This window comes from Schistocerca gregaria, chromosome 8 (assembly GCF_023897955.1).
Source record: "Schistocerca gregaria isolate iqSchGreg1 chromosome 8, iqSchGreg1.2, whole genome shotgun sequence".
Classification (NCBI taxonomy): domain Eukaryota; kingdom Metazoa; phylum Arthropoda; class Insecta; order Orthoptera; family Acrididae; genus Schistocerca; species Schistocerca gregaria.
In genome coordinates, this window is record NC_064927.1 from 507121949 (window position 1) to 507143082 (window position 21134).

At 44.9% G+C, this 21134-nt stretch overlaps 1 protein-coding gene across 1 annotated transcript in view; it reads right to left on the reverse strand.

Annotated features, from left to right (window-relative positions):
• The window catches only part of LOC126285278 (uncharacterized GMC-type oxidoreductase Mb1310-like), a 51226-nt gene that overhangs the window by 15610 nt on the left and 14482 nt on the right, over nt 1-21134 (reverse strand). The window contains exons 3-5 of the mRNA XM_049984567.1: nt 19875-20038; nt 13680-13784; nt 7084-7299 (exon numbers count right to left, since the gene is read on the reverse strand). Coding sequence (XP_049840524.1) covers nt 7084-7299; nt 13680-13784; nt 19875-20038 — 485 coding nt within the window. The remainder of the gene's footprint in view (nt 1-7083; nt 7300-13679; nt 13785-19874; nt 20039-21134) is intronic.

A 21134-nucleotide genomic window follows, 5' to 3' on the forward strand; every position in this document is an offset into this window, starting at 1 on the left:
TGCAGTGTCTCCCGCAGCTACAGTTCTGACGTGCGCACGGCAACAAATGGGTTGCCGACACTCACCGTAGCAGACAATAGTCTAAACTGCTTTCACTAGTTGCTGCGAATGGTGAAGAGCGAATGACGTGCACCGTAACAATGTTCCATACAATTAATCCTGAGAACCGTCGGTGCCAACACTGATGAACCAATGCTTCACAATCAGGTGATGGGCGAATATTCCAAAAATCCATAAAGTCTCCAGTATGTCCAGAATTCTAGTTCCCTAAAATCCAGTAAATAATTTGAACTGCACTCCTCTACCCCATCATTTTATGTCTGTAATGTTTAGCAACCCGATTCGTTGCTTCAAACAATACACCTTTCTTTCAGTAAATCAAATGCTGTTAGTACAGGTTCAGCCTTTACTTACTCAATCCACGTAACTTTCTCCAGCGTGGTGAATTTGCTGCCCTCTAAGTGCTGCATTCAATCAGGTGTTCATATTGTACATCACTTCCGTAGAGGTACTCATTTTTTACTTTACGCTAGTGTGTTGTTTGCAAATGTTCTGGTATCATTACCGACACTCAGGGAGGGTTAAAATTTGTAACGGCGCGAAGAAATCATGGAATAGAATGAAAAACACATTAAAAATACTGAATTCAGACATCGCTGTCACGTACTTAAAGATTTAATAAAAACGGAACCAAAAGAGTCTACGTATGCTGACTTCGAATAGACGACATGTTTTACCTGTTCATGAACAAACTTCCCGCCAACTTCATCCAATACAAAGTCAGTGATGTATACTGGTTACTGAAACTTACAGGCCAGGGAGCCATTTTCCAGTCTGCCTCAAAGAAAACATGAGCACACGGATCATCGTGTGTTGGGCATTATCGTGTTGGAAAATAGCAGCAATTATGTATACTGAACTGAGTTTCAGCTGCCGTACTCTTGGCTTAACTTTTGCTCTTGGAGTATGCGAAATTACAAGCACCCTTCTCCATCGATGATCATCAACTTTCTGCAGCATCTTACCCTATTCTCATTGGGTAAAAGGTACTGAAACGCGCCTGCAGTATGTACTGGACATTCTGTAACTAATTCAGTGGAAGGCGTACGAATCAGCAGACAGTCGCACAGAGGAGTGCCGCTCATCCGTGGTCACAATGAGGACCACACAGGTTTACGCACTTGTCGAACGGTGGTCTTGTGGAAATCTTACACGCGACGAGTTGTGTTCCCAGCGGTAACTAAGACTTGTGAGGCGTGTAGGGCAAAGTAACATCCTCGCTCCATTACACCCTGGGTACATGTTTCAACACCACTATGTCCCACCACCGTACGTAAAAAGTGCTGAAGCCCTTGATGCAGAATAATTATAAGTCTCCTCGCGGTATACTCTGTTGGATTAATATGTAATTGGCTAGCAATGTATGGAACAAAACAATTAAAGCGAAAATGTTTTCCTGAACTCACTACCAGTGTACAATGGGGTCGAATCTATAGAATCTGAAATGTAATACCTTACGCTGTTCACGGACGTGTCTGTCATTGTGAAATACACCAAACATGGTTTTCTTCTTGGTTGGTTTTCGGTAAGAAACAAATTGGCTCATATCACGGAACGTGTTCCTCATAGTGATTTCATTCGCGGCCGAAACGGTCTTCATGGCAGTTTTGTCTGGAACAATAATAATATAGTTCGTTGGCGAAAATGGACGTGCATAACATTTCCGCGTTGGTGCCATTAAAATGCACTTTTCCTCTCTTTGACCGCATGCTAGCCATGTTCTTTTGCTTGTATTATCCATGCAGCCATACGTATTATAAAAACAGATGTATGAATGTGTGTATGTTCCACATCTCCTAAACCATTGGACCGAATTCAACCAAGATTGGTACAGACATCCCTTACTCCCAGGCAACAATCGCTGTGAAGACAAGAACCACATACTTAAAATAGTTGAGGAGATAAAAATAGTTGAGGAGATACAAAGTCATAAACATTGATATGCGTCAAAAACTACCACGTTTAAATTTATTACTTGGTTGCTACTAACTCTCTTCGGAACATACACTGAAGCGCAAAAGAAACTGGTATGGACATGCGTATTCAAATACAGATATATGTAAAAAGCGGAGTACGGCGTTGCAGTCGGCAACTCCTATGTAAGACAAGTGTCTGGCGCAGTTGTTAGACAGGTTACTGCTGCTACGAAGACAGGTTATCAAGATTTAAGTGAGTTTGAACGTGGTGTTACAGTCGGTGCACGAGTGATGGGACACAGAATCTCCGAGGTAGCGATAAAGTGGGGGATTTTCCCGTACGACCATTTCAGGAGTGTACAGTGAATAATAGGAATCCGGTAAAACATCAAATCTCCGACATCGTTGCGGCCTGAAAAAGGTCCTGCAAGAATGTGACAACTACGGTTGAAGAGAATCTTTCAACGTGACGGAAGTGCAACCCTTTGGCAAATAGGTGCACATTTCAATGCTGGGCAATCAACAAGTGTCATCGTGCGAACCATTCAACGAAACATCGGTATGAGCTTTCGGAACCGAAGGACGACTCATGTGGCCGCTATCGACAGGGGATCTCAGGTTGATTCCGTATTTCTGGATTTCCGGAAAGCTTTTGACACCGTTCCTCACAAGCGACTTCTAATCAAGCTGCGGAGCTATGGGGTATCGTCTCAGTTGTGCGACTGGATTCGTGATTTCCTGTCAGGAAGGTCGCAGTTCGTAGTAATAGACGGCAAATCATCGAGTAAAACTGAAGTGATATCAGGTGTTCCCCAGGGAAGCGTCCTGGGACCTCTACTGTTCCTGATCTATATAAATGACCTGGGTGACAATCTGAGCAGTTCTCTTAGACTGTTCGCAGATGATGCTGTAATATACCGTCTAGTAAGGTCATCCGAAGACCAGTATCAGCTGCAAAGCGATTTAGAAAAGATTGCTGTATGGTGTGTCAGGTGGCAGTTGACGCTAAATAACGAAAAGTGTGAGATGATCCGCATGAGTTCCAAAAGAAATCCGTTGGAATTCGATTACTCGATAAATAGTACAATTCTCAAGGCTGTCAATTCAACTAAGTACCTGGGTGTTAAAATTACGAACAACTTCAGTTGGAAGGACCACATAGATAATATTGTCGGGGAGGCGAGCCAAAGGTTGCGTTTCATTGGCAGGACACTTAGAAGATGCAACAAGTCCACTAAAGAGACAGCTTACACTACACTCGTTCGTCCTCTGTTAGAATATTGTTGCGCGGTGTGGGATCCTTACCAGGTGGTATTGACGGAGGACATCGAATGGGTGCAAAAAAGGGCAGCTCGTTTTGTATTATCGCGTTATAGGGGAGAGAGTGTGGCAGATATGATACACGAGTTGGGATGGAAGTCATTACAGCATAGACGTTTTTCGTCGCGGCGAGACCTTTTTACGAAATTTCAGTCACCAACTTTCTCTTCCGAATGCGAAAATATTTTGTTGAGCCCAACCTACATAGGTAGGAATGATCATCAAAATAAAATAAGAGAAATCAGAGCTCGAACAGAAAGGTTTAGGTGTTCGTTTTTCCCGCTCGGTGTTCGGGAGTGGAATAGTAGAGAGATAGTATGATAACGGTTCGATGAACCCTCTGCCAAGCACTTAAATGTGAATTGCAGAGTAGTCATGTAGATGTAGATGTACCCTTGATGACTGCTCGACACAAAGCTTTACTCCTCACTTACGTCCATCAACACCGACGCTGGAGTGTTGATGAACGGAAACATGTTGCCTGGTCGGACGAGTCTTTTTTGAAATTGTTTCGAGCGGGTGAACATGTAGGGGTATGGAGACAACTTCATGAATCCATGGACCCTGCATGTCAGCAGTGGACTGTGCAAGTTGGCAGTTAGAGTGATATGGGACCCGTGACAAATCTAGATACGGCTGTGACAGGTGATACGTACGTAAGCATCCTGTCTGATAACCTGCATCCATCCATGTCCACTGTGCATTCCGACGGCCTTGGAAAATACGACAATGCGACACCACACACGTCCAGAATTGCTACAGAGTGGCTCCAGGAACAATCTTCTGAATTCAGACACTTCCGTAGGCCACCAATCTCCCCAGACATGAACATTACTGAGCGTGCCTGTGATTCCTTACAACGTGTTGTGCAGCAGAGATCTCCACCCCCTCGTACTCGTACGGATTTATGGACAACCCTGCTGGATTCATGGCGTCAGTTCCCTCCAGCACTGCTTCACACATTAGTCGAGTCCATGCCGCGTCGTGTTGCGGCACTCCTGCGTGCTCGCGGGGGCCCTACACGATATTAGGCAGGGGTAACAGTTTCTTTGGCTCTTCAGTGTATTTCACAGACTGTACTCACCTAAGCCGCTGAATGCACCTACCAAATGTATCATGGAACGACACGTAGTTCATGCCATATTATCGTGATGACCTCTGAGATGTGTGAAAAAATCAAGTTTTAATAAATTTGTTGTTTGCTACTAAGACACACCTACAGTCCAGTTAACTTAAGGAAATCCCCGACACCTGGCAGCGCTTTTGACAGCTGTCATATGGAAAGCGCAAACAGTTGTCTGTGAGCACGACAGCAGTGTATACAGCTATGAAGAGGCGTTGCCACAGAGACGTCTACAAAATCACATTGTAGACACGGAAAGCAGCTGCGCCCAGCGTGCAGAAAGTATTTCCTAAGTTCAAAGGTGTTTTCACAAGCTCGTGAAAGTGAAATTTTTTCAGTATCACAGTACAAACAGACCACTCATTTTTGTTTGTTTTTGTCTCTGGGGTCAAAGTGAATACGTAGACAGTCTCGGGTTAGTCAGCTGGTACATAAACGTAAATATATGTGAACTTTACACAAGGCAAAAAGGAAAGTTCCATGTCCTTTCATGTCGCTTGCAATTTCCATTACAAATAGTGCAATGTAACTTTACAACAATGTTTCATAGAAGATGAACATTATTCCATCATTTTCACTTTTTATTCAATGGTTCAAATGGCTCTGAGCACAATGGGACTTAACTTCTGAGGCCATCAGTGCCCTAGAACTTAGAACTAACCTAAGGACATCAAACACATCCATGCCCGAGGCGGGATTCGAACCTGCAACCGTAGCGGTCGCGCGGTTCCCTACTGTAGCGCGCAGAACCGCTCGGTCACTTCGGCCGGCTCACTTTTTATTAAAACCCTAAAGGCGTTCGTATTACATCGCTGCTTCTATTCAGTTGCAGAATTTATAGAACATGTAAAAAAAAAGACATGAAACAAGAAAGTGCGAAAACTTTTAGTGGAAGCAGTTCAAGCTCTCTCCTAGATCAGCTGGTGTCCTTGGACGAGTAAACAAACGCTGAACAGCGATCGAATCAGATAGTGACATCGAAAGCAATTGCAAAAAGTCAAAGAGAAGAAAAAATATTTGCTGATAACAGGATGCCAAGAATTAAATTTGAGTTCAATTTTCCGCGCCTATTCATCGAGTACACTAAACTGAACTGGTGTTCTCGTATCTGTATCTTTCACGTTAACATGTTCTGAAGCCTTTAACTGCCGATATGTTTTTAACTGACATTTAATTACAAGAAATCATACCAAGAATGACACGTTTTGGTAAATCATCAATCCTCCGTTGCATTGAAACCGCATACTTCCATAACACACAAATTATAATTAGAAATAATTATTTAACCACCAATAAGACGTTTCCTGTTAGTTCATTAAACCAAATAGGCAACGTCGTTACAACGTTGGTAGCACCGGTTCCCGTCCGATCATGAAAGGTGAGCCACCTTGGAAAGGGTTTGTACTGGGATGGGTAGCAGTCCTGGGAAAACCTGGTGCCGTCGGTTTTGAGGACGTGCTGGTCGCCGAAGTGGCGTCCACTTTAAAGACTTGCACCAGCTCACTGAGCCACACGACGGCTGCTGGGCCCGGTGGTCTAGTAGTATAGTAAAGTGCTTCACTTGGTTTGAATCTCGACCGGATCCTGGATTTTCAGTCTGCGTTTCAATCTAGGCTTCTCCTCTCAACGGTTTGAGGAGTCGCTAGAAACGACCCGTGGTTCGGATTTCACGTTAAACCGTAGGTCCCCTTTTCCCGGCCGGATGAATGGACTACGTTAGGAAGTCCCAAGTCTCTAAATTGGCGTCCAATTCAAAGACGTGCACGAGATGAGTGACCATACTTTTTTTATTACATAAAATCGCAACGAAGACGATAGTTTCCGGGATATCCTCTGTGTTCTGGTTTAAGTTATAGTTCAAGTATAGCACGCACCAAATACGACATTTAACCAAAAACAATATAATCCAATATAGCGTCTCCCAAGTCCAACTTGTGACGTAGAACTTGATCTTGCGTCTGATTGACGACATTCCTCTCCACAAAGCAAAAGTATTTCGAGCTTTGGAATGCTCTGGAACGTCAAATTTCGGACTGTGACGTCACAAAACTCGACCAGCTCAGCGTCCATGAAACGTTCCACGTGCAGCGCGAGGACTGCCTCACAGAGACCTGCGCCTCCTTAAGACACTCAACGAGGTAGGGGCTCTCTCCGCGGATTGCCCCGCTGCAGGAATCGTTATGAAGACACATTATTCTGTGTGAGAAAAAGTACCCAAAGCTACGACAGGATAAATCCACCCTCAAAGAATAATTTGCTTGGAGAAAGAGAAACCTCAGTATAATTGACACTTTAGTTTGAGAACTCAGACAGTATTTGTGAAACGTCCGCAACTCGTGGTCGTGCGGTGGCGTTCTCGCTTCGCGCGCCAAGGTACCCGGGTTCGATTCCCAGCGGGGTCAGGGATTTTCTCTGCGTCGTGATGACTGGGTGTTGTGTGATGTCCTTAGGTTACTTAGATCGATCCAAGCTGTTGTTGCGTGTTACTCACTGAATAGTGTCGGGGGGGGGAGAGTTGTTATTGAAAATTTTAAATTTGTTGTCATTACTGAATGTGATCAGAGTGGAACATGTGCTGGACTGTGACGGTAACAACTTTGCGGCCGTTCAGGGGAGGGTAGGCGCCGCGGGGGGACGCTAGCGCCGGGGGCCCGCTGCTGCTACCTGCAGGTTGAGCCCGACGGGCAGGTCCGCGAGCACGGGCACCCCGTGCGCCTCCAGGTGCTGCCGGGGCCCCACGCCGCTCAGCAGGAGCAGGTGCGGGGTGTTGACGGCGCCGGCGCACACCACCACCTCGCGACGCGCGCGCACGCTGCGCCGCCGGCCCTGGCGCTCCAGCTCCACCCCGGTGGCTCTCAGGGTCGTCCCGTCGATGACCACCTTCCGAACAGAACAACACATACCAGCTGGCTGCAGGTATCAGCACGCAGGCGACAGCGTGCGTAACTTACGTCGCGCATAGAAACGGATTTTCCGATGCTCGTACCTCGGGTGATAAAAGGGAAGGATCAAGTATTCTGGATAGCCGTTGAGCTAGGGACCTTTGTATACCCGTTACTGCAGAAACTGGACCATTATGGAGTAGGGGGAGTAGCTTACAATTGGTTCTCCTCTTACTTTAAAAACAGAAAGCAGAAGGTAATTCTCCGCAACATTGAGAGTGGTAGTGATGTTCAGCCCCAATGGGGCGCTGTTAAGTGGGGCGTTCTCCAAGGGTCGGTGCTCGGGCCACTGCTGTTTCTTATTTATATAAATGCTATGCCTTGTAGTATTACAGGTGATTCAAAACTATTTCTGTTTGCTGATGACACCATCTTGGTAGTGAAGGATCTTGTGTGTAATATTGAAACATTATCAAATAATGTAGTTCATGAAATAAGTTCGTGGCCTGTGGAAAATAATTTGACGCTAAATCACAGTAAGACTCAGTTTTTACAGTTTCTAACTCACAAATCAACAAGAACCGATATTTTGATCAGACAGAATGGGCAAATTATAAGCGAGACGGAACAGTTCAAGTTCCTAGGCGTTCGGATAGATAGTAAGCTGTTGTGGAAAGCCCATGTTCAGGATCTTGTTCAGAAACTAAATGCTGCTTTATTTACCATTAGAACAGTATCTGAAATAAGTGACAGTTCTACACGAAAAGTAGTCTACTTCGCATATTTTCATACACTTATGTCATATGGTATTATTTTTTGGGGTAATTCTTCTGATTCAAAAAGGGTTTTTTTTTACTAAAAAACGGGCTGTTCGAGCTATATGTTGTGTAAGTTCGAGAACCTCTTTTCGACCCTTGTTCAGTAGTCTGGGAATTCTCACATTGCCCTCACAGTATTTATTTTCTTTAATGTCGTTTGTTGTTAGCAATATTAGCCTATTCCCAAGAGTTAGCAGATTTCTCTCAGTTAATTCCATGCAGAAATCAAATTGCATGCGGAATGCATTTCCTTGACTCTTGTACAGAAATAGGTGCACTATTCTGCTGCATCCATTTTCAATAAGCTACCACAAGAACTCAAAAATCTTTGCAGTAGCCCAAACACTTTTAAGTCTAAACTGAAGAGTTTCCTCGTGGCTCACTCCTTCTATTCTGTCGATGAGCTCCTGGAAGAGCTGAAAAATTAAGCAAATTCCAGTGTTACATTGTTGATTTTCTTTATTTAAACTTACGAATTGTCGCCTGAATACGTTTCTCATATTTAATTTTATCTGTTTCTACTATCGTGCTATCATTTCATGTATTGCCTCGTTCCATGACCATGGACGCTGCTCCTCAATTTGGTCCCACGGAACAATAAATAATTAAATAAATAAATAAAATAAATAAAAACAGAAGGATCGTCTAGAGTACAGTGTCAAAGTATAAGTATACACTCTTGCTCCTACTTAGGCAAATGGAGCAAATCGGTTCGTTGTTTTTGCATTTGATGTGGTCTACGGTAGACTTGATGGGAGGAGGCACCGTTACTTCACGGGTGGTTCTTCGGAAAACGTACAAACAGTTTTTTTACTCTAGTTTTGCTGTCACCAGCGGACCAAAGCCCAGCAGAGGATTTAAAGACGGGTATGCGCAGCAGATGGCTGAAATTTGTGCGATATATTCGTAAGATATATTACGACTTAGTTATAGCTGCAAATAAGACAAGGATGACGGCTTTCAAAGGAAAGAATCCAGTCAGGTCGAAAATAATAATAATAAATTAGAAAATTATAAAATAAGTATCTACTTTAGTTATCTAGGATGTGATGTTAGTTTTAATTTTGACAAACACATTCAGATGAAGGTTAATAAATATCAAGCTGTCTGTGGAACAGTTGGAAGAACGTAAGTAAGAAAAACGAGAAAAGAAACACACATACAACTCCATAGAGTCATGGCTATGCCTACTGTTGTATATGGTTACGAATGTAGCAGAGTAACAGAAAAAGAACAAATACGTATACAGCTAGAAGAGATGAAGTTCCTGAGTCATATGAAATGGCTGTAATAAAATGGATAAAATTACGAATGAAACAAAGAGATCACATTTAAAAGTAATTTCAGTCAGTGAGAACATAGAGGAGAATAGAATGAAATGAAAGGATCACGTTGACAGAATGACAGAAAACATAATGTCGAAAAACATAATTAATTATCGGCTGAATGGAAACACATAACTATCTTGAGATGGGTAGAGACCGGAAAATGGGATTACAGTCCTTGGAAGAGGATTGTAATTATTATTATTATTATTATTATTATTATTATTCAAACAATCCGATATGGAAGGTCCTTGAAAATTTTCTTAATGTCTTTATCATTTCGAAGATACAGAGTTTCAAAATTATCTTACTTGTATACGTCAAATACGCACGTAAAGACCAATGTGAGGCGAAAATCGCGTGGCATGGAGAAATATGATGTAAAGTGTCTCCGTTATCATCACAAGGGCTCTGTGGACCTCTAGTTGTAGTACCGAAGGACATAAAAAAATTTTGTGTTTGTAAAATCGGGTAGGTGTGTAAAATTAGTTTGTTTAATTTTACTTTTACGCAAGTAAACTATGTGATTTTACTGACCAATAAAGTTCTTCTCATATGCGTCAAGTGTCCTGTTGCAGCAGGGAAAAGAAGGCGACCAGCGAAAAAATTCTCCTATCAGAGCATAGAAAATGTGAATGTGCCGCTTAAAAGACTCTGACTGAAAAGTGGGGCACCAACTGCTTCATTCTACCTTTTTTCAGTTTATTTGAAAATTTTCACAAAAGAAACTGGCTTGCGAGCATATTAGAGCTGTCACGCTGAGAGAGGAGGAGGACACCAGCACTCGCAGAGAGGCGGAGAAAGTAAACACAGGAGGCGGTGGAGGAAAGCGAAGGAGGCAGTGGCGGTGTCCTTACTACAACTTCTCCAGCTGTGTGAGTGGGGGCGTTATATTCAATGCTTCTCTCCACTGCCGGGGATAATGCCTGTACCAATGAACGGCCATGGTGACCTAAATTGCTTTCGTCGTTCTTACCAGACAGTGTAACGCAGAACCCATTGAAAACCATCTTTCTGCAACTCATACTGAAACAGAAGCTGAGTCACAAGCCAAAGTAGTGAGAAGGAAGTCGAAAGTGTGACCTTCAGCCTGTGTTCTCTGTAAACACAGGCTGTAATACGTGGACAGTCTAGAAATTGACTCGGCAGACCACATTACATAGGTACTTTGTTCGGAATGCTATCTCTTGTTCTCTTCACATAACTGAAAACTCGCACGCAAGGAGACGGCGCTGTGGTTGAAACATCCGTCCAGCTTTAGGTTTTCTGTTAATCGTCAGAGGCAAATGTCGGGATAGTTAATATGCAAAGTACACCTGTCTCGAAAGCAGTTTGTGCGCTATCTTTAAGGACCTTATTGTGGACGGGGTGCTAAAACCCCAAATTTTTCATACCTATAACGTGCATTCATATGGCGTAGGAGATTGGACGATAGCTTATCGATGATGAGCGTTTTATGTATGGAGTCTCGGACCGTAGTGGGGTCAGTGTGTTACCTTGACAATCACATTAGTGACAGAGATCATCTTACTAGTCCTCAGTAATCCCATCTCTCCACCAGTAAGTTGAATTCTTTTCTCCTCAACATTAAATTTACCAAACTAACTTGACCCGTAACTCCTGCTGTCATGACACTTGACAGTGGCTCGAGGTACGGAGTACATTTGCGACGGTTGTCACGGACACAATTCTCGTTAGAGGTCTGCGGTATACGACGCGACAACAGTTCGACAGGCACTGATGAGCCAAAACATTTATGACCACGTGATTCTTTGCAACGAAATACGTCTCTAATCCTGCGTCTCAGGTATCAGACAGTTTATTCGCTTGCTGTTTGTGGAAGTAGATGTCGATGGACGGGTCACGTAAGTCGCGTAAATACCGGACCGCCGATTTGCGTACGCGGCGATGACGGCCGATTGCGACCCAGATGGGTTCCTGGATTTGCATGAGGTCAGGTTGGTCGCCGAGACATCGACGTCAGTTCGTTGTAATGCTCCTCAGACCACTGTACCGTTGTTCTTGCTGCGACACACAGACATTCGTACTGCTGAAAGATGACAGGCATAAAGCATGAAGGAATGCGGGTCGTTCGCGACTGTCAGCGTGTCTTCCATTAGTACCACAGACTCCGTGCAAGCGAAGGAGAATGCCTCCCGCAGCATAAAGCGCTCCCACCAGCCTGCGTCCGTGGCGCGCTCACGTTTCGAGCCGCCGTTCACCTCGATGACTGCGTTTGAGGCGACGACCAGCGACCTGGCGTAGCAAAAGTGTGGTTCACCGGAAGAGCCGACGCGTTTCCATCCACCTACGGTCGAATCCCAATGGTGCCGTGCCCACTACAATCGTAGCTGACGATGTCGTTGGCTGAACGTGAGAACGAGTAGGGGTGGTGTGCTCGGAGTTCGATGCTTAACAGTGTACGACCAACGGTGCGCTCCGAAACACTTGTGCGTGCGCCTGCACTGTGCTCTTTGGACAGAGGAGCCGCACATCATCATTTATCCTACTGTACAGGACAGGCAAGCCTCCGGAAACCACGTTCTGTGAAGAGACGTGGACATCCAACGATTTAGCGCCTAGTGGTAGTTTCTCTGTTCTTCTACCTCTTTCCGTAGTTGCTTACGACAGCAGCACGTCAACATTCGACTAGCTCCGCCGTTTTCGAGATACTCATTCACAGGCTCTGCCTAATAATAATTTTTCCTTTGTCAGAGTAGCTTGTCTGAATGGATTTCCTCATTTGTAGCGTACGTCTCCGCTAGAGCGATCCCAGGTGCACGTCTGCTCCGCTTACGTACTTTCGTTACCACGGTACGCCGTCGCAACGCCACTAAACGGAATCCAGTTCGCGGCGAGCAGTGATCGTGATTTTTTAACATATCTGTGTGCATCGATACAGCGGCTGTATAATTGAAAGTTTATATCAGACGTGCATTCGAACCCGGATTATCTGCTTTTTGTATTTGTATTCCTTCCTGCCCCCCTTCCCCCCCCCTCCCCCCCCCCCCCCACACACACACCACCCTGTGGTCCTGTTAAGTAAACATGTCTTCAGGAGAGTCTCGGAGTGTAGTGTCCCACCTCTCGGATCTCCATGCTAGAGCAATTTGGTCTTGGCGAATTGAAGACATCTATGTCTTTCAGAGAGCTATTTCAGTAGCGAGTGTTGATTTGTTGTATTGCTTGATTCAAGTTAATTTCAGCAGTCTCATTCCAATAAAGAAACTGCAAAGATTCTTGTTGTGACACGCATGAATTAGGATTGTGGCAGGTGCGGTCTAAGATAAGAATATACAATTGTTTTCTTTTCTTTATTTTTTCGAAGGAGCCGGAGGGTGGGAGATGGATGCGATTTAATTAATAATGCTGTTTATGAAGCCTCTCTACGTCGTCAGTACGAATGCTATTTATCTGAAAATAACGCATATTTTAAAGGCTTATTTGTTCTGTGGGAGGTGACGTCTGTTACTTCCATATTTTCCAGTGCCCCCTCCCGCCCCCCCCCCCCCAAAAAAAAACAATAGCTTTCACATTTTAACATAAACCAAAAGAGTATTGTGCGAAAAATAAACGAGAGAGAGTGCGTCTTTAAGACGACACAGTATGATAACAACGCAGTCTCTGTCGTTATCCGCCTATGAGGAAAACTGAAAGACAAGTACAAACGTACGAAAAATACTGCTTCCTCTGGTTTATAAGTGGAAGGTAAGGAGTATTTTTAAATAGGGGGAAAAAGGCACATGAGAAGGCAACGTTTATACCCTAAAGAAGTAACTTTATTATTTAGTGACTGTGTAGAAGAGTGCTTCACTATTGCTAATTCCTTTATTTCTTCCATATCGGTGATTCAGTGATCTGTTGAAGGAAGGAAAGAAGGAACGAACGAAGGAAGGAGAGAAAAGAAAAAAAACGGATGAGGGGAAGAGCAAGGTAGAAGTATGACATTGGGTGCACCGTATTCATGATATAGTAGGCAGATATCAATTTTTACAGAAATTGCACTCGATGTTCCTTCAGAGCGTGTTTCTTTTCTGTGGGCCCTCAGTTTTTTTACCTTATTTCTTTACAACAACTTCGTAAGGTAAATGACAAAACCAAGTATGTATGTTACCTGCTGTGTTATATAGAGAGAGAGTGTGTAAGTTGCAGGTACTGCAATGACGCTGTAACCAAAAGGTCAGCGTAGTGACGAGTATTAATTAGCAGGAGGCTGGTGTGACTCTGCGGCTTACCTTGGTGACGAGAGAGCGCTTGCTGACGTGCAGGTTAGGGCGGCGCCTGGCCGGCATGAGGTAGGCTCTGGAGGTGCTGCACCGCGTGCCGTTGCGTGTGGTGCCCTGGACACGTGAGAGGTGACGAGTGACCGGCGTGCACACGCAGCGGCACTCGAACTCGTGGCCACTTGCAAGAGAGATGAGTAAAAGAGGGGCCAAAGTGGATGAATCAATAACAAGTGCATTAGCACAGTGCAGAGAAGATTGTGTTCACACCTCACCCACCCACCCTGCTGACGGCCACTTATATTAATGAAGCTATTCTGCAGTGCCTTGACTGTCACGTGTGTTACGCTACGTCTGTGCAGAAGTCCCGCCCTGTGATGTACGCCGTGGCAAAGGTCACCGGATACCTCCTAACTTCGTGTCACACCTCCGTAGTGCAACAACTCGACACGGCGTGCACTCCGAAAGTGGCTGGACGTCCCCTGCAGAAATGTTAATCAATGTTGCCTCTATAGCTGTCCGTAACTGCGGAAGTGTTGCCAGTACAAGCGTTTGTGCGCTAACCGACCTCTCGATTACGTCCCATAAATGTTCGATGGGATTCACGTAGGTCGAGCTGCGTGGCCAAATCATTCGCTCCAGTTGTTCAGAAAGTTCTTCAAGCCATTCGCGAAGCGTTGTCGCCGCGTGACATGGGCCATTGCAGTCCATGAAAAATTCCGCCGTTGTTTGGTAAAACGAAGTCCGTGAATGGGTGCAAGTGGTGCCCAAGTAGCCGAACGCAACCAGGGCCCACTCCATTGCATTTAAACACAGGCCGCGCCGTCAGCGAGACCGGCGTGTGCGCTGCCTTGTGGGCAGCTTGCGTGCACGCATGGGCCGCACTCCAGCCTCACCGCCAGCTCCCACGAACTGGAACCGAGGCTCGCCTGACCGGGCCACGGTCTGCCAGTCGCCCAGGGACCACGGCACTGCAGCTGCAGGCGGCGTCGTGCTGCTAGCAGGGCCACCCGCGTCCTTGGTGCGCTGCCGTAACTCAGTAGCGGCGCACTGCAGTGACGGACACGTCCGTCGTATATCCTCCCATTGACTGCTGCGGCTGTTTCGTGCAGTGTTGCTCGCCATTAGCACTGACAACTCTACCCAAACTCCGCTGTTCTCGGTCGTTAAGTGAGGGCTGTCGGCCATTGCTTTGCCCGTGGTGGGAGGTAATGCCTGAAATCTGCTATTCTCGGCGCTCTCTTGACACTATGGATCTGGGAATATTGAATTCCTTACTACCATTGCGTGTTGAAAGTCTGTCAATTCACGCCGTGCGGCCACAGTCGCATCGGAAACCTACTCACTAGCATTACCTGAGTACTAATAGCAGCTCCTCCAGTGTACCACTCTTTCACACCTTGCGTACACGATAATACCGCCATCTGCCTGCGTGTATATCGCTACTGCACGACTTTTGTCACCTCAGTCTCCTCCACAGAAGGTAAGAGTCGATGGCTACAAAGAGGTATCTGATTCTGTCCTTAAAGCATGCTGCAAATGTAAAAGGGGAAATTCAAGAATAAGTGAACACGCCCATCCCGTAGCTACTCGCGAGGGATAATTTGACACTGCGTTGTCCCTTTTTCTTTCATATTTTTTCATTTATTCTGCCTGTCGTAGAAGCGGTGTCTTAAGTTTACATTATTAAACATGCTTCTTTCCTTTTACGGCTTTAAAATAACTTATTTTTTATTTATTTTTGCTGAAATTTCCAGTATTACCACTCATCATTAGGCAGAAGTCTCAAATATGAATATACACATTGGCCAAATATAGCCCCTGGTCCAAACATCAGCGGCTATATGAATCCAGTAAATAAACATTAAATTGACTGCTCTAACGGAAACAATTATATTAAATAATTATACGAAACCTGTGGACCGACCCTACTTAAAATTATTAGTTTCCCTCCATCGTTCGAAAGAACAGACACCACTTATTCGTATAACTAACTGAAACGGTTGGGTTTACTCAAAGAGTGCTCGCATAAGAAAGTACTGGCAGACGCGTATCGCGAATGACCAAGTACTGCAAACTGTGGGAAGCGAGTAGACATGGACGCAGAAACTGCTCTGCAGGGCGTGAGCGTTCCGGGGCAGGTGACTTCAGCGTCGGATGAAAAATGCTAATGTGACTATAATAGATAACATTCTTCATTATGAGCTCACCAATAAATTTACTCAGTCTCTGTCCGTTTTCCAGCTCCGCACTTCGATAAAACTGTTACTCATTGTCTGTAGACAAAGTGGTAATAGGCCAAAGAACTTAATCCGTCTTTCCAGGGATTGTGATAGGGGCAACATTTAAACGTGGCAGAGCGTGTCGTAAAAAAGTTATAATCTTTCCGCTGACCGTTCGCTATTTTGTTTTGGACACTGAAAAATGCTTTTGGATGAAAAGTTGGTTAATCACTATTGCCACTGTATTGACAGTAAGCAGTTAGAACTAACCAACAATATCATGCTGTACACATTCATTCGAAAGTGCTGTTATTAATTATTTCGCGTGTGCTATGTCGGAAGATACACATTTACTACACTTTTGATTGTAGGTAAAGTGCTCTATCGTATTTTGTCACATATTGTGGTGCAAAAATAAAAAAAAAAATGATTATAAGAAAGAATACAAACAAGCGAGATGCGACACTGGAGAAGACGGGCTCTCATTCCGAAAGTCGAGACTCGCGATTCCTGCCGGTTCATCCATTTTGAGGTTTTCAGTGGTTCCACTGTATCAGTTGAGGCTTATGCGCCGATCATTACGATCGATTCCGCTGTACAGTGCTTGTTGTGTCCCACTTTGTGTTCTGTCTGGAATGACTTTCGTCGATAGGACGGTGCCCCACTGCAGACTCCTAACTAAGGTACTAGCATATGGGATTGGTTCCCAAGTATGTGAGTCGCTCCAAGACTTCTTAAGTAATAGAACCCAGTACGTTGTCCTCGATGCTGAGTGTTCATCGGAGGTGAGAGTACCATCTGGTGTGCCCCTGGGAAGTCCGCTGTTGTTTTCTATCTGCATAAATGATCTTTTGGATAGGGTGGATAGCAATGTGCGGTTGTTTGCTGCTGATGCTGTGGTGTGCGGGAAGGTGTTGTCGTTGAATGACAGTAGGAGGATACAAGATGACTTTGACAGGATTTGTGATTCGTTTAAAGAATGGCAGCTAACTCTAAATATAGATAAATGGAAATTAATGCAGATGAATAGGAAAAAGAATCCTGCAATGTCTGAATACTCCATTAGTAGTGTAGCGCTTGACACAGTCACGTCGATTAAATATTTGGGCGTAACACTGCAGAGCGATATGAAGTGGGACAAGCATGTATTGGCAGTTGTGGGGAAGGCGGATAGTCGTCTTCGGTTCTTTGGTAGAATTTTGGGAAGATGTGGTTCATCTGTAAAGGAGACCGTTTATAAAACACTAATACGACCTATTCTTGAGTACTGCTCGAGCGTTTGGGATCCCTGTCAGGAAGGATTGAGGGAGGACATAGAAGCAATTCAGAGGCGGGCTGCTAGATTTGTTACTGGTAGGTTTTATCATCACGCGAGTGTTACGGAAATGCATCAGGAACTCGGGTGGGAGTCTCTAGAGGAAAGGAGGCGTTCTTTTCGTGAATCGCTACTGAGGAAATTTAGAGAACCACCATTTGTGGATGACTGCAGTACAATTTTACTACCGCCAACTTACATTTCGCGGAAAGACCACAAAGATAAGAGAGATTAGGGCTCTTACAGAGGCATATGGGCAGTCACTTTTCCCTCGTTCTGTTTGGGAGTGGAACAGGGAGAGAAGATGCTAGTTGTGGTACGAGGTACCCTCCGCCACGCACCGTATGGTGGATTGCGGAGTATGTATGTAGATGTAGATGGTAAATTCTCATTATTGAACCTTTCGATAATAATGATTATTATTATTATTATTATTATTATTGTTTTACCTACATCGTTGTTTAGTTAGGAAGAGGTTCAGTCAGCATTTTGAGGAGAAGATAAAATTTCCTAAGCAGTTATTGAGTTCAGAAATCGAAATCGATTGTCTTAAAAACAAATTACTCTTAGTGACGCCTGACATCAGGAATGGAGAAGGCGATCTTTATGTACTTTGTTGAACTTTAATTTGCTTTACAAAAGTTTTTATTACCCAGATCGCAGTTACATAAGAAGATTAAAATGTCATGACTAACTAGTTTCGTATAATTCCGTAGGCTCCCGCGGCGCCGGCCGTGGTGGCCGAGCGGTTCTAGGCGTTTGAGTCCGGAACCGCGCGACTATTACGGTCGCAGGTTCGAATCCTGCCTCGGGCATGGATGTGTGTGATGTCCTTAGGTTAGTTAGGTTTAAGTAGTTCTAAGTTCTAGGGGACTAATAACCACAGCAGTTGAGTCCCATAGTGCTCAGAGCCATTTGAACCATTTTTTTGCGTATGGGAAAGTTGTAAGCACCTCCAGAAATTGTATGCGTGGCGCATACCTGTAGATGCTGTAAGACGTCTTGGTCTCCTGACCTTCATTGTTTTCATACTCTGCCCTCAGAATCATATTCCGCACATCAAGACTCTTCATTCGAGCCCAAACTCGATAAGATAAAGTCAATGTTGTATGAATTCATGTAAACGATATGCAGTTAACAAGTAAGCGCACCGTGTTTGAAATACTCGAGGCTGGCGTACACACATACATTCCATACACGACGGTCACAGCTTCTTTTAGTTCGGGAGAGAAACCGGACAACGGGACGCCGGTTCTTTCAGAGGATGACACAGCCGATGTCGCCGGTGACCGCCCGTGTAGCGGACAGCGTGGGCCCGAGTAAAAGGGGGGAACGACCCCGTGTTCGGCTTAAAAGCAAATTCCGCTACATTGTGTGGGAGCAGCGAGCCTACGCATTCTTTACACATAGCACGCAGTTACAGAGATTTTCACAGGGAGACTGCAAAAGCCAAACGCCAATGCTACAGGTTTCCGGATTGGTCGCCTGAAACGAAATGTCATTCTCCCGTTTTAGAAGAGCAATGCCGATTGTCAGACGATATTTCTGACGCCTTGAGCTGAAGGAATAATGGAAGAGACCGAAAGAAATACCCCTTCACGTCTGGTGTGGAGAGGCGGGGTTCCATTGTCGCTCTTTGAGCGAGGAACAAGTCTCTCCTGAGTACTTCACTGGGAGAGCACCTCTGCCGAGAGCGAATCGAAGTGCTACTCTATATCGAGTCCTACTCTATATCGAGTCCTTGCGATTAAGTGTTGTTAACTGTGTTGGCCGACACACTTATTGTGCAGAGTGAACGAACGGAGTTATAGTTAAAAGCCTGCGAGCGAATTTTGAGTGGCATGGCGGTGGACTGGTTCTCTGACCGGTGTACCGCGCCAATATTTAGACTAGGGGCGGATGGGAATCCTCGGCTTCATCAAGGCATAGGGAGAGTTTGATTGGCGAAGGTCAATCTAGATAGAACGAGAGTTATCTTATTCGTCAGCAGCGAGCGGCGCAGACAGCAGTCATCGCAGCTTAAGGTGTTGTGCGCTGCAGCTATTGCGAGCCCCGTATTTCCTCCACAACAGTACACTTCACTGAATTTCACACGCGACAGCCTCGACCGTACCTAGCAACATTCTGAAGGATAATTATTCAAGTTGAGTAGGCGCGCCTCTCAGCCATTCTGCCAAGACAACAACCATTTTAAACTTTGTATAGAAATTTTACTAGCGAATCCTAACCTTGAGAGGTAACTTCACATTCCGAAAAGAACCAGGATATAACTTGTTCAATTCATAACTAAAAGTGCCATTGTGGTTTCTCAGAATTTTGGAAAATAAATAATAACTTTCGTTAGTTTCATGTTTTTCTTACACTAGCTAGCACTACTCCAGTACCCAAGTATCCCGCTAGTTACGTAAACAGATTTTGTGAATTCTTGTGTCATTTCCTTACAGCGGACGACTCCAGAAGATATTTATTGCTGAAAGTTTTCAGGCATTTCTCTTTAGAACGTTAGGAGCCTCTGTCTGACTTCTGTAGTAGTGTGGGGGTGGAAATTGCATCTTGCAGGAGCCACAGGGTGAAGGGTACATACCAGTTTAAGCCGTTGCTCAGAATAACAGATCAAGCGCACAGCTCAGAACGCTGTGCCGGACGAGGCGTGTGGTTCGACTGGTGTACCTGTAGGAAGCTGACGGCGGCCTGGTCCTCTGCGTTGTAGTCGGCCAGCGGCAGCCGCAGCTGCTCCCGAACGGCCGACACCCACGCCGTGGCCAGCGGCGTGCGGAAGGACGGCTGCTCCACGGAGACGGGGCCCGACGTCCCGCGGAACTTGGCGTCGGCCGCTGCGCACAGGGAGACCAGGGGGTCAGTCGCGGCGAGCAGCGGCAGGCGAGGCGAGGCGAGGTGCGGGCTGCGCAACTAGGCGGCAGACTCTGGCGACGGCAGCGCGTCCCAAGTGCCACAACCCGCTCAGCGGAAGAGGGGTCAAAATAAGCAAACACTTGTCCCGGCGTATCCACAGATAATCGATCTTATCGAGAAAACGACCGTCAAAGTTTTCGAGGTAATTTCTGTGCCCTTTACGGAATATGCAGTCAGCCGCAGCTGCTGCACAGTTGCTAGAGTTGCGGCTTAACGGTACCTGATTATTACTTTTATTTTTGTCGGTCATTCATCTAACCGAGTCCATAGAAGATTAAAACACAAATGTTTCCCAATGTATACTGAAGCAATGTTGCTTCTTTTCGTTTACTAGCTCTATACGTCCCGCGAAAGAATTTAAAAAAAGCTGTGGAAAAATGATTAGAATTGCTTTCGGTGAAATTCCTGTGGTGCATACTGATACATGATCAACTGCAAGCGTCAGTTTTCGGAGAAGTGATCCATTATGCGACGTCAGCAGTTAAATTACTGCCGACGCGTGTAGTCTTCAGAAGTGTCAATGACGTTTCTCTTCCGAGTGAAATTCGTACGAGGAGAGGCAAACGTGCCTTCACGCGATGCTCGTACTGTTGGGAAATACTCTGTGTCGATTGTTTGTACGATCCATATAGTCGAAGCGAATGCACCGAATCCTCCTGAAGAATAAGTATATAAATGAAATATAAGATTATGAGAATTAACAACTGATATAAGAATGACATATAAGAATAAGAGAATTCAAAAACATACCTGAAGACACCATACACGCATTTATTAGATAATATATGTATGACAGTTATTGTCTAACCCAGTTCTAATTTTACAATTGGTATAACGGCCTTGCATCTCCTGCCTTGATAAAAACACTCGTGTAATTAATTACCTTCTACGGAAACTTGCCAGTCATATAGGAATGTTGAATAACTCGTTATTGAGTAGAAAATAAGAATAATTACGTACATTTTTAATGTTTCTACATGTTACCACTGCTTGCATAAAAAATAATTGATTTGGTTA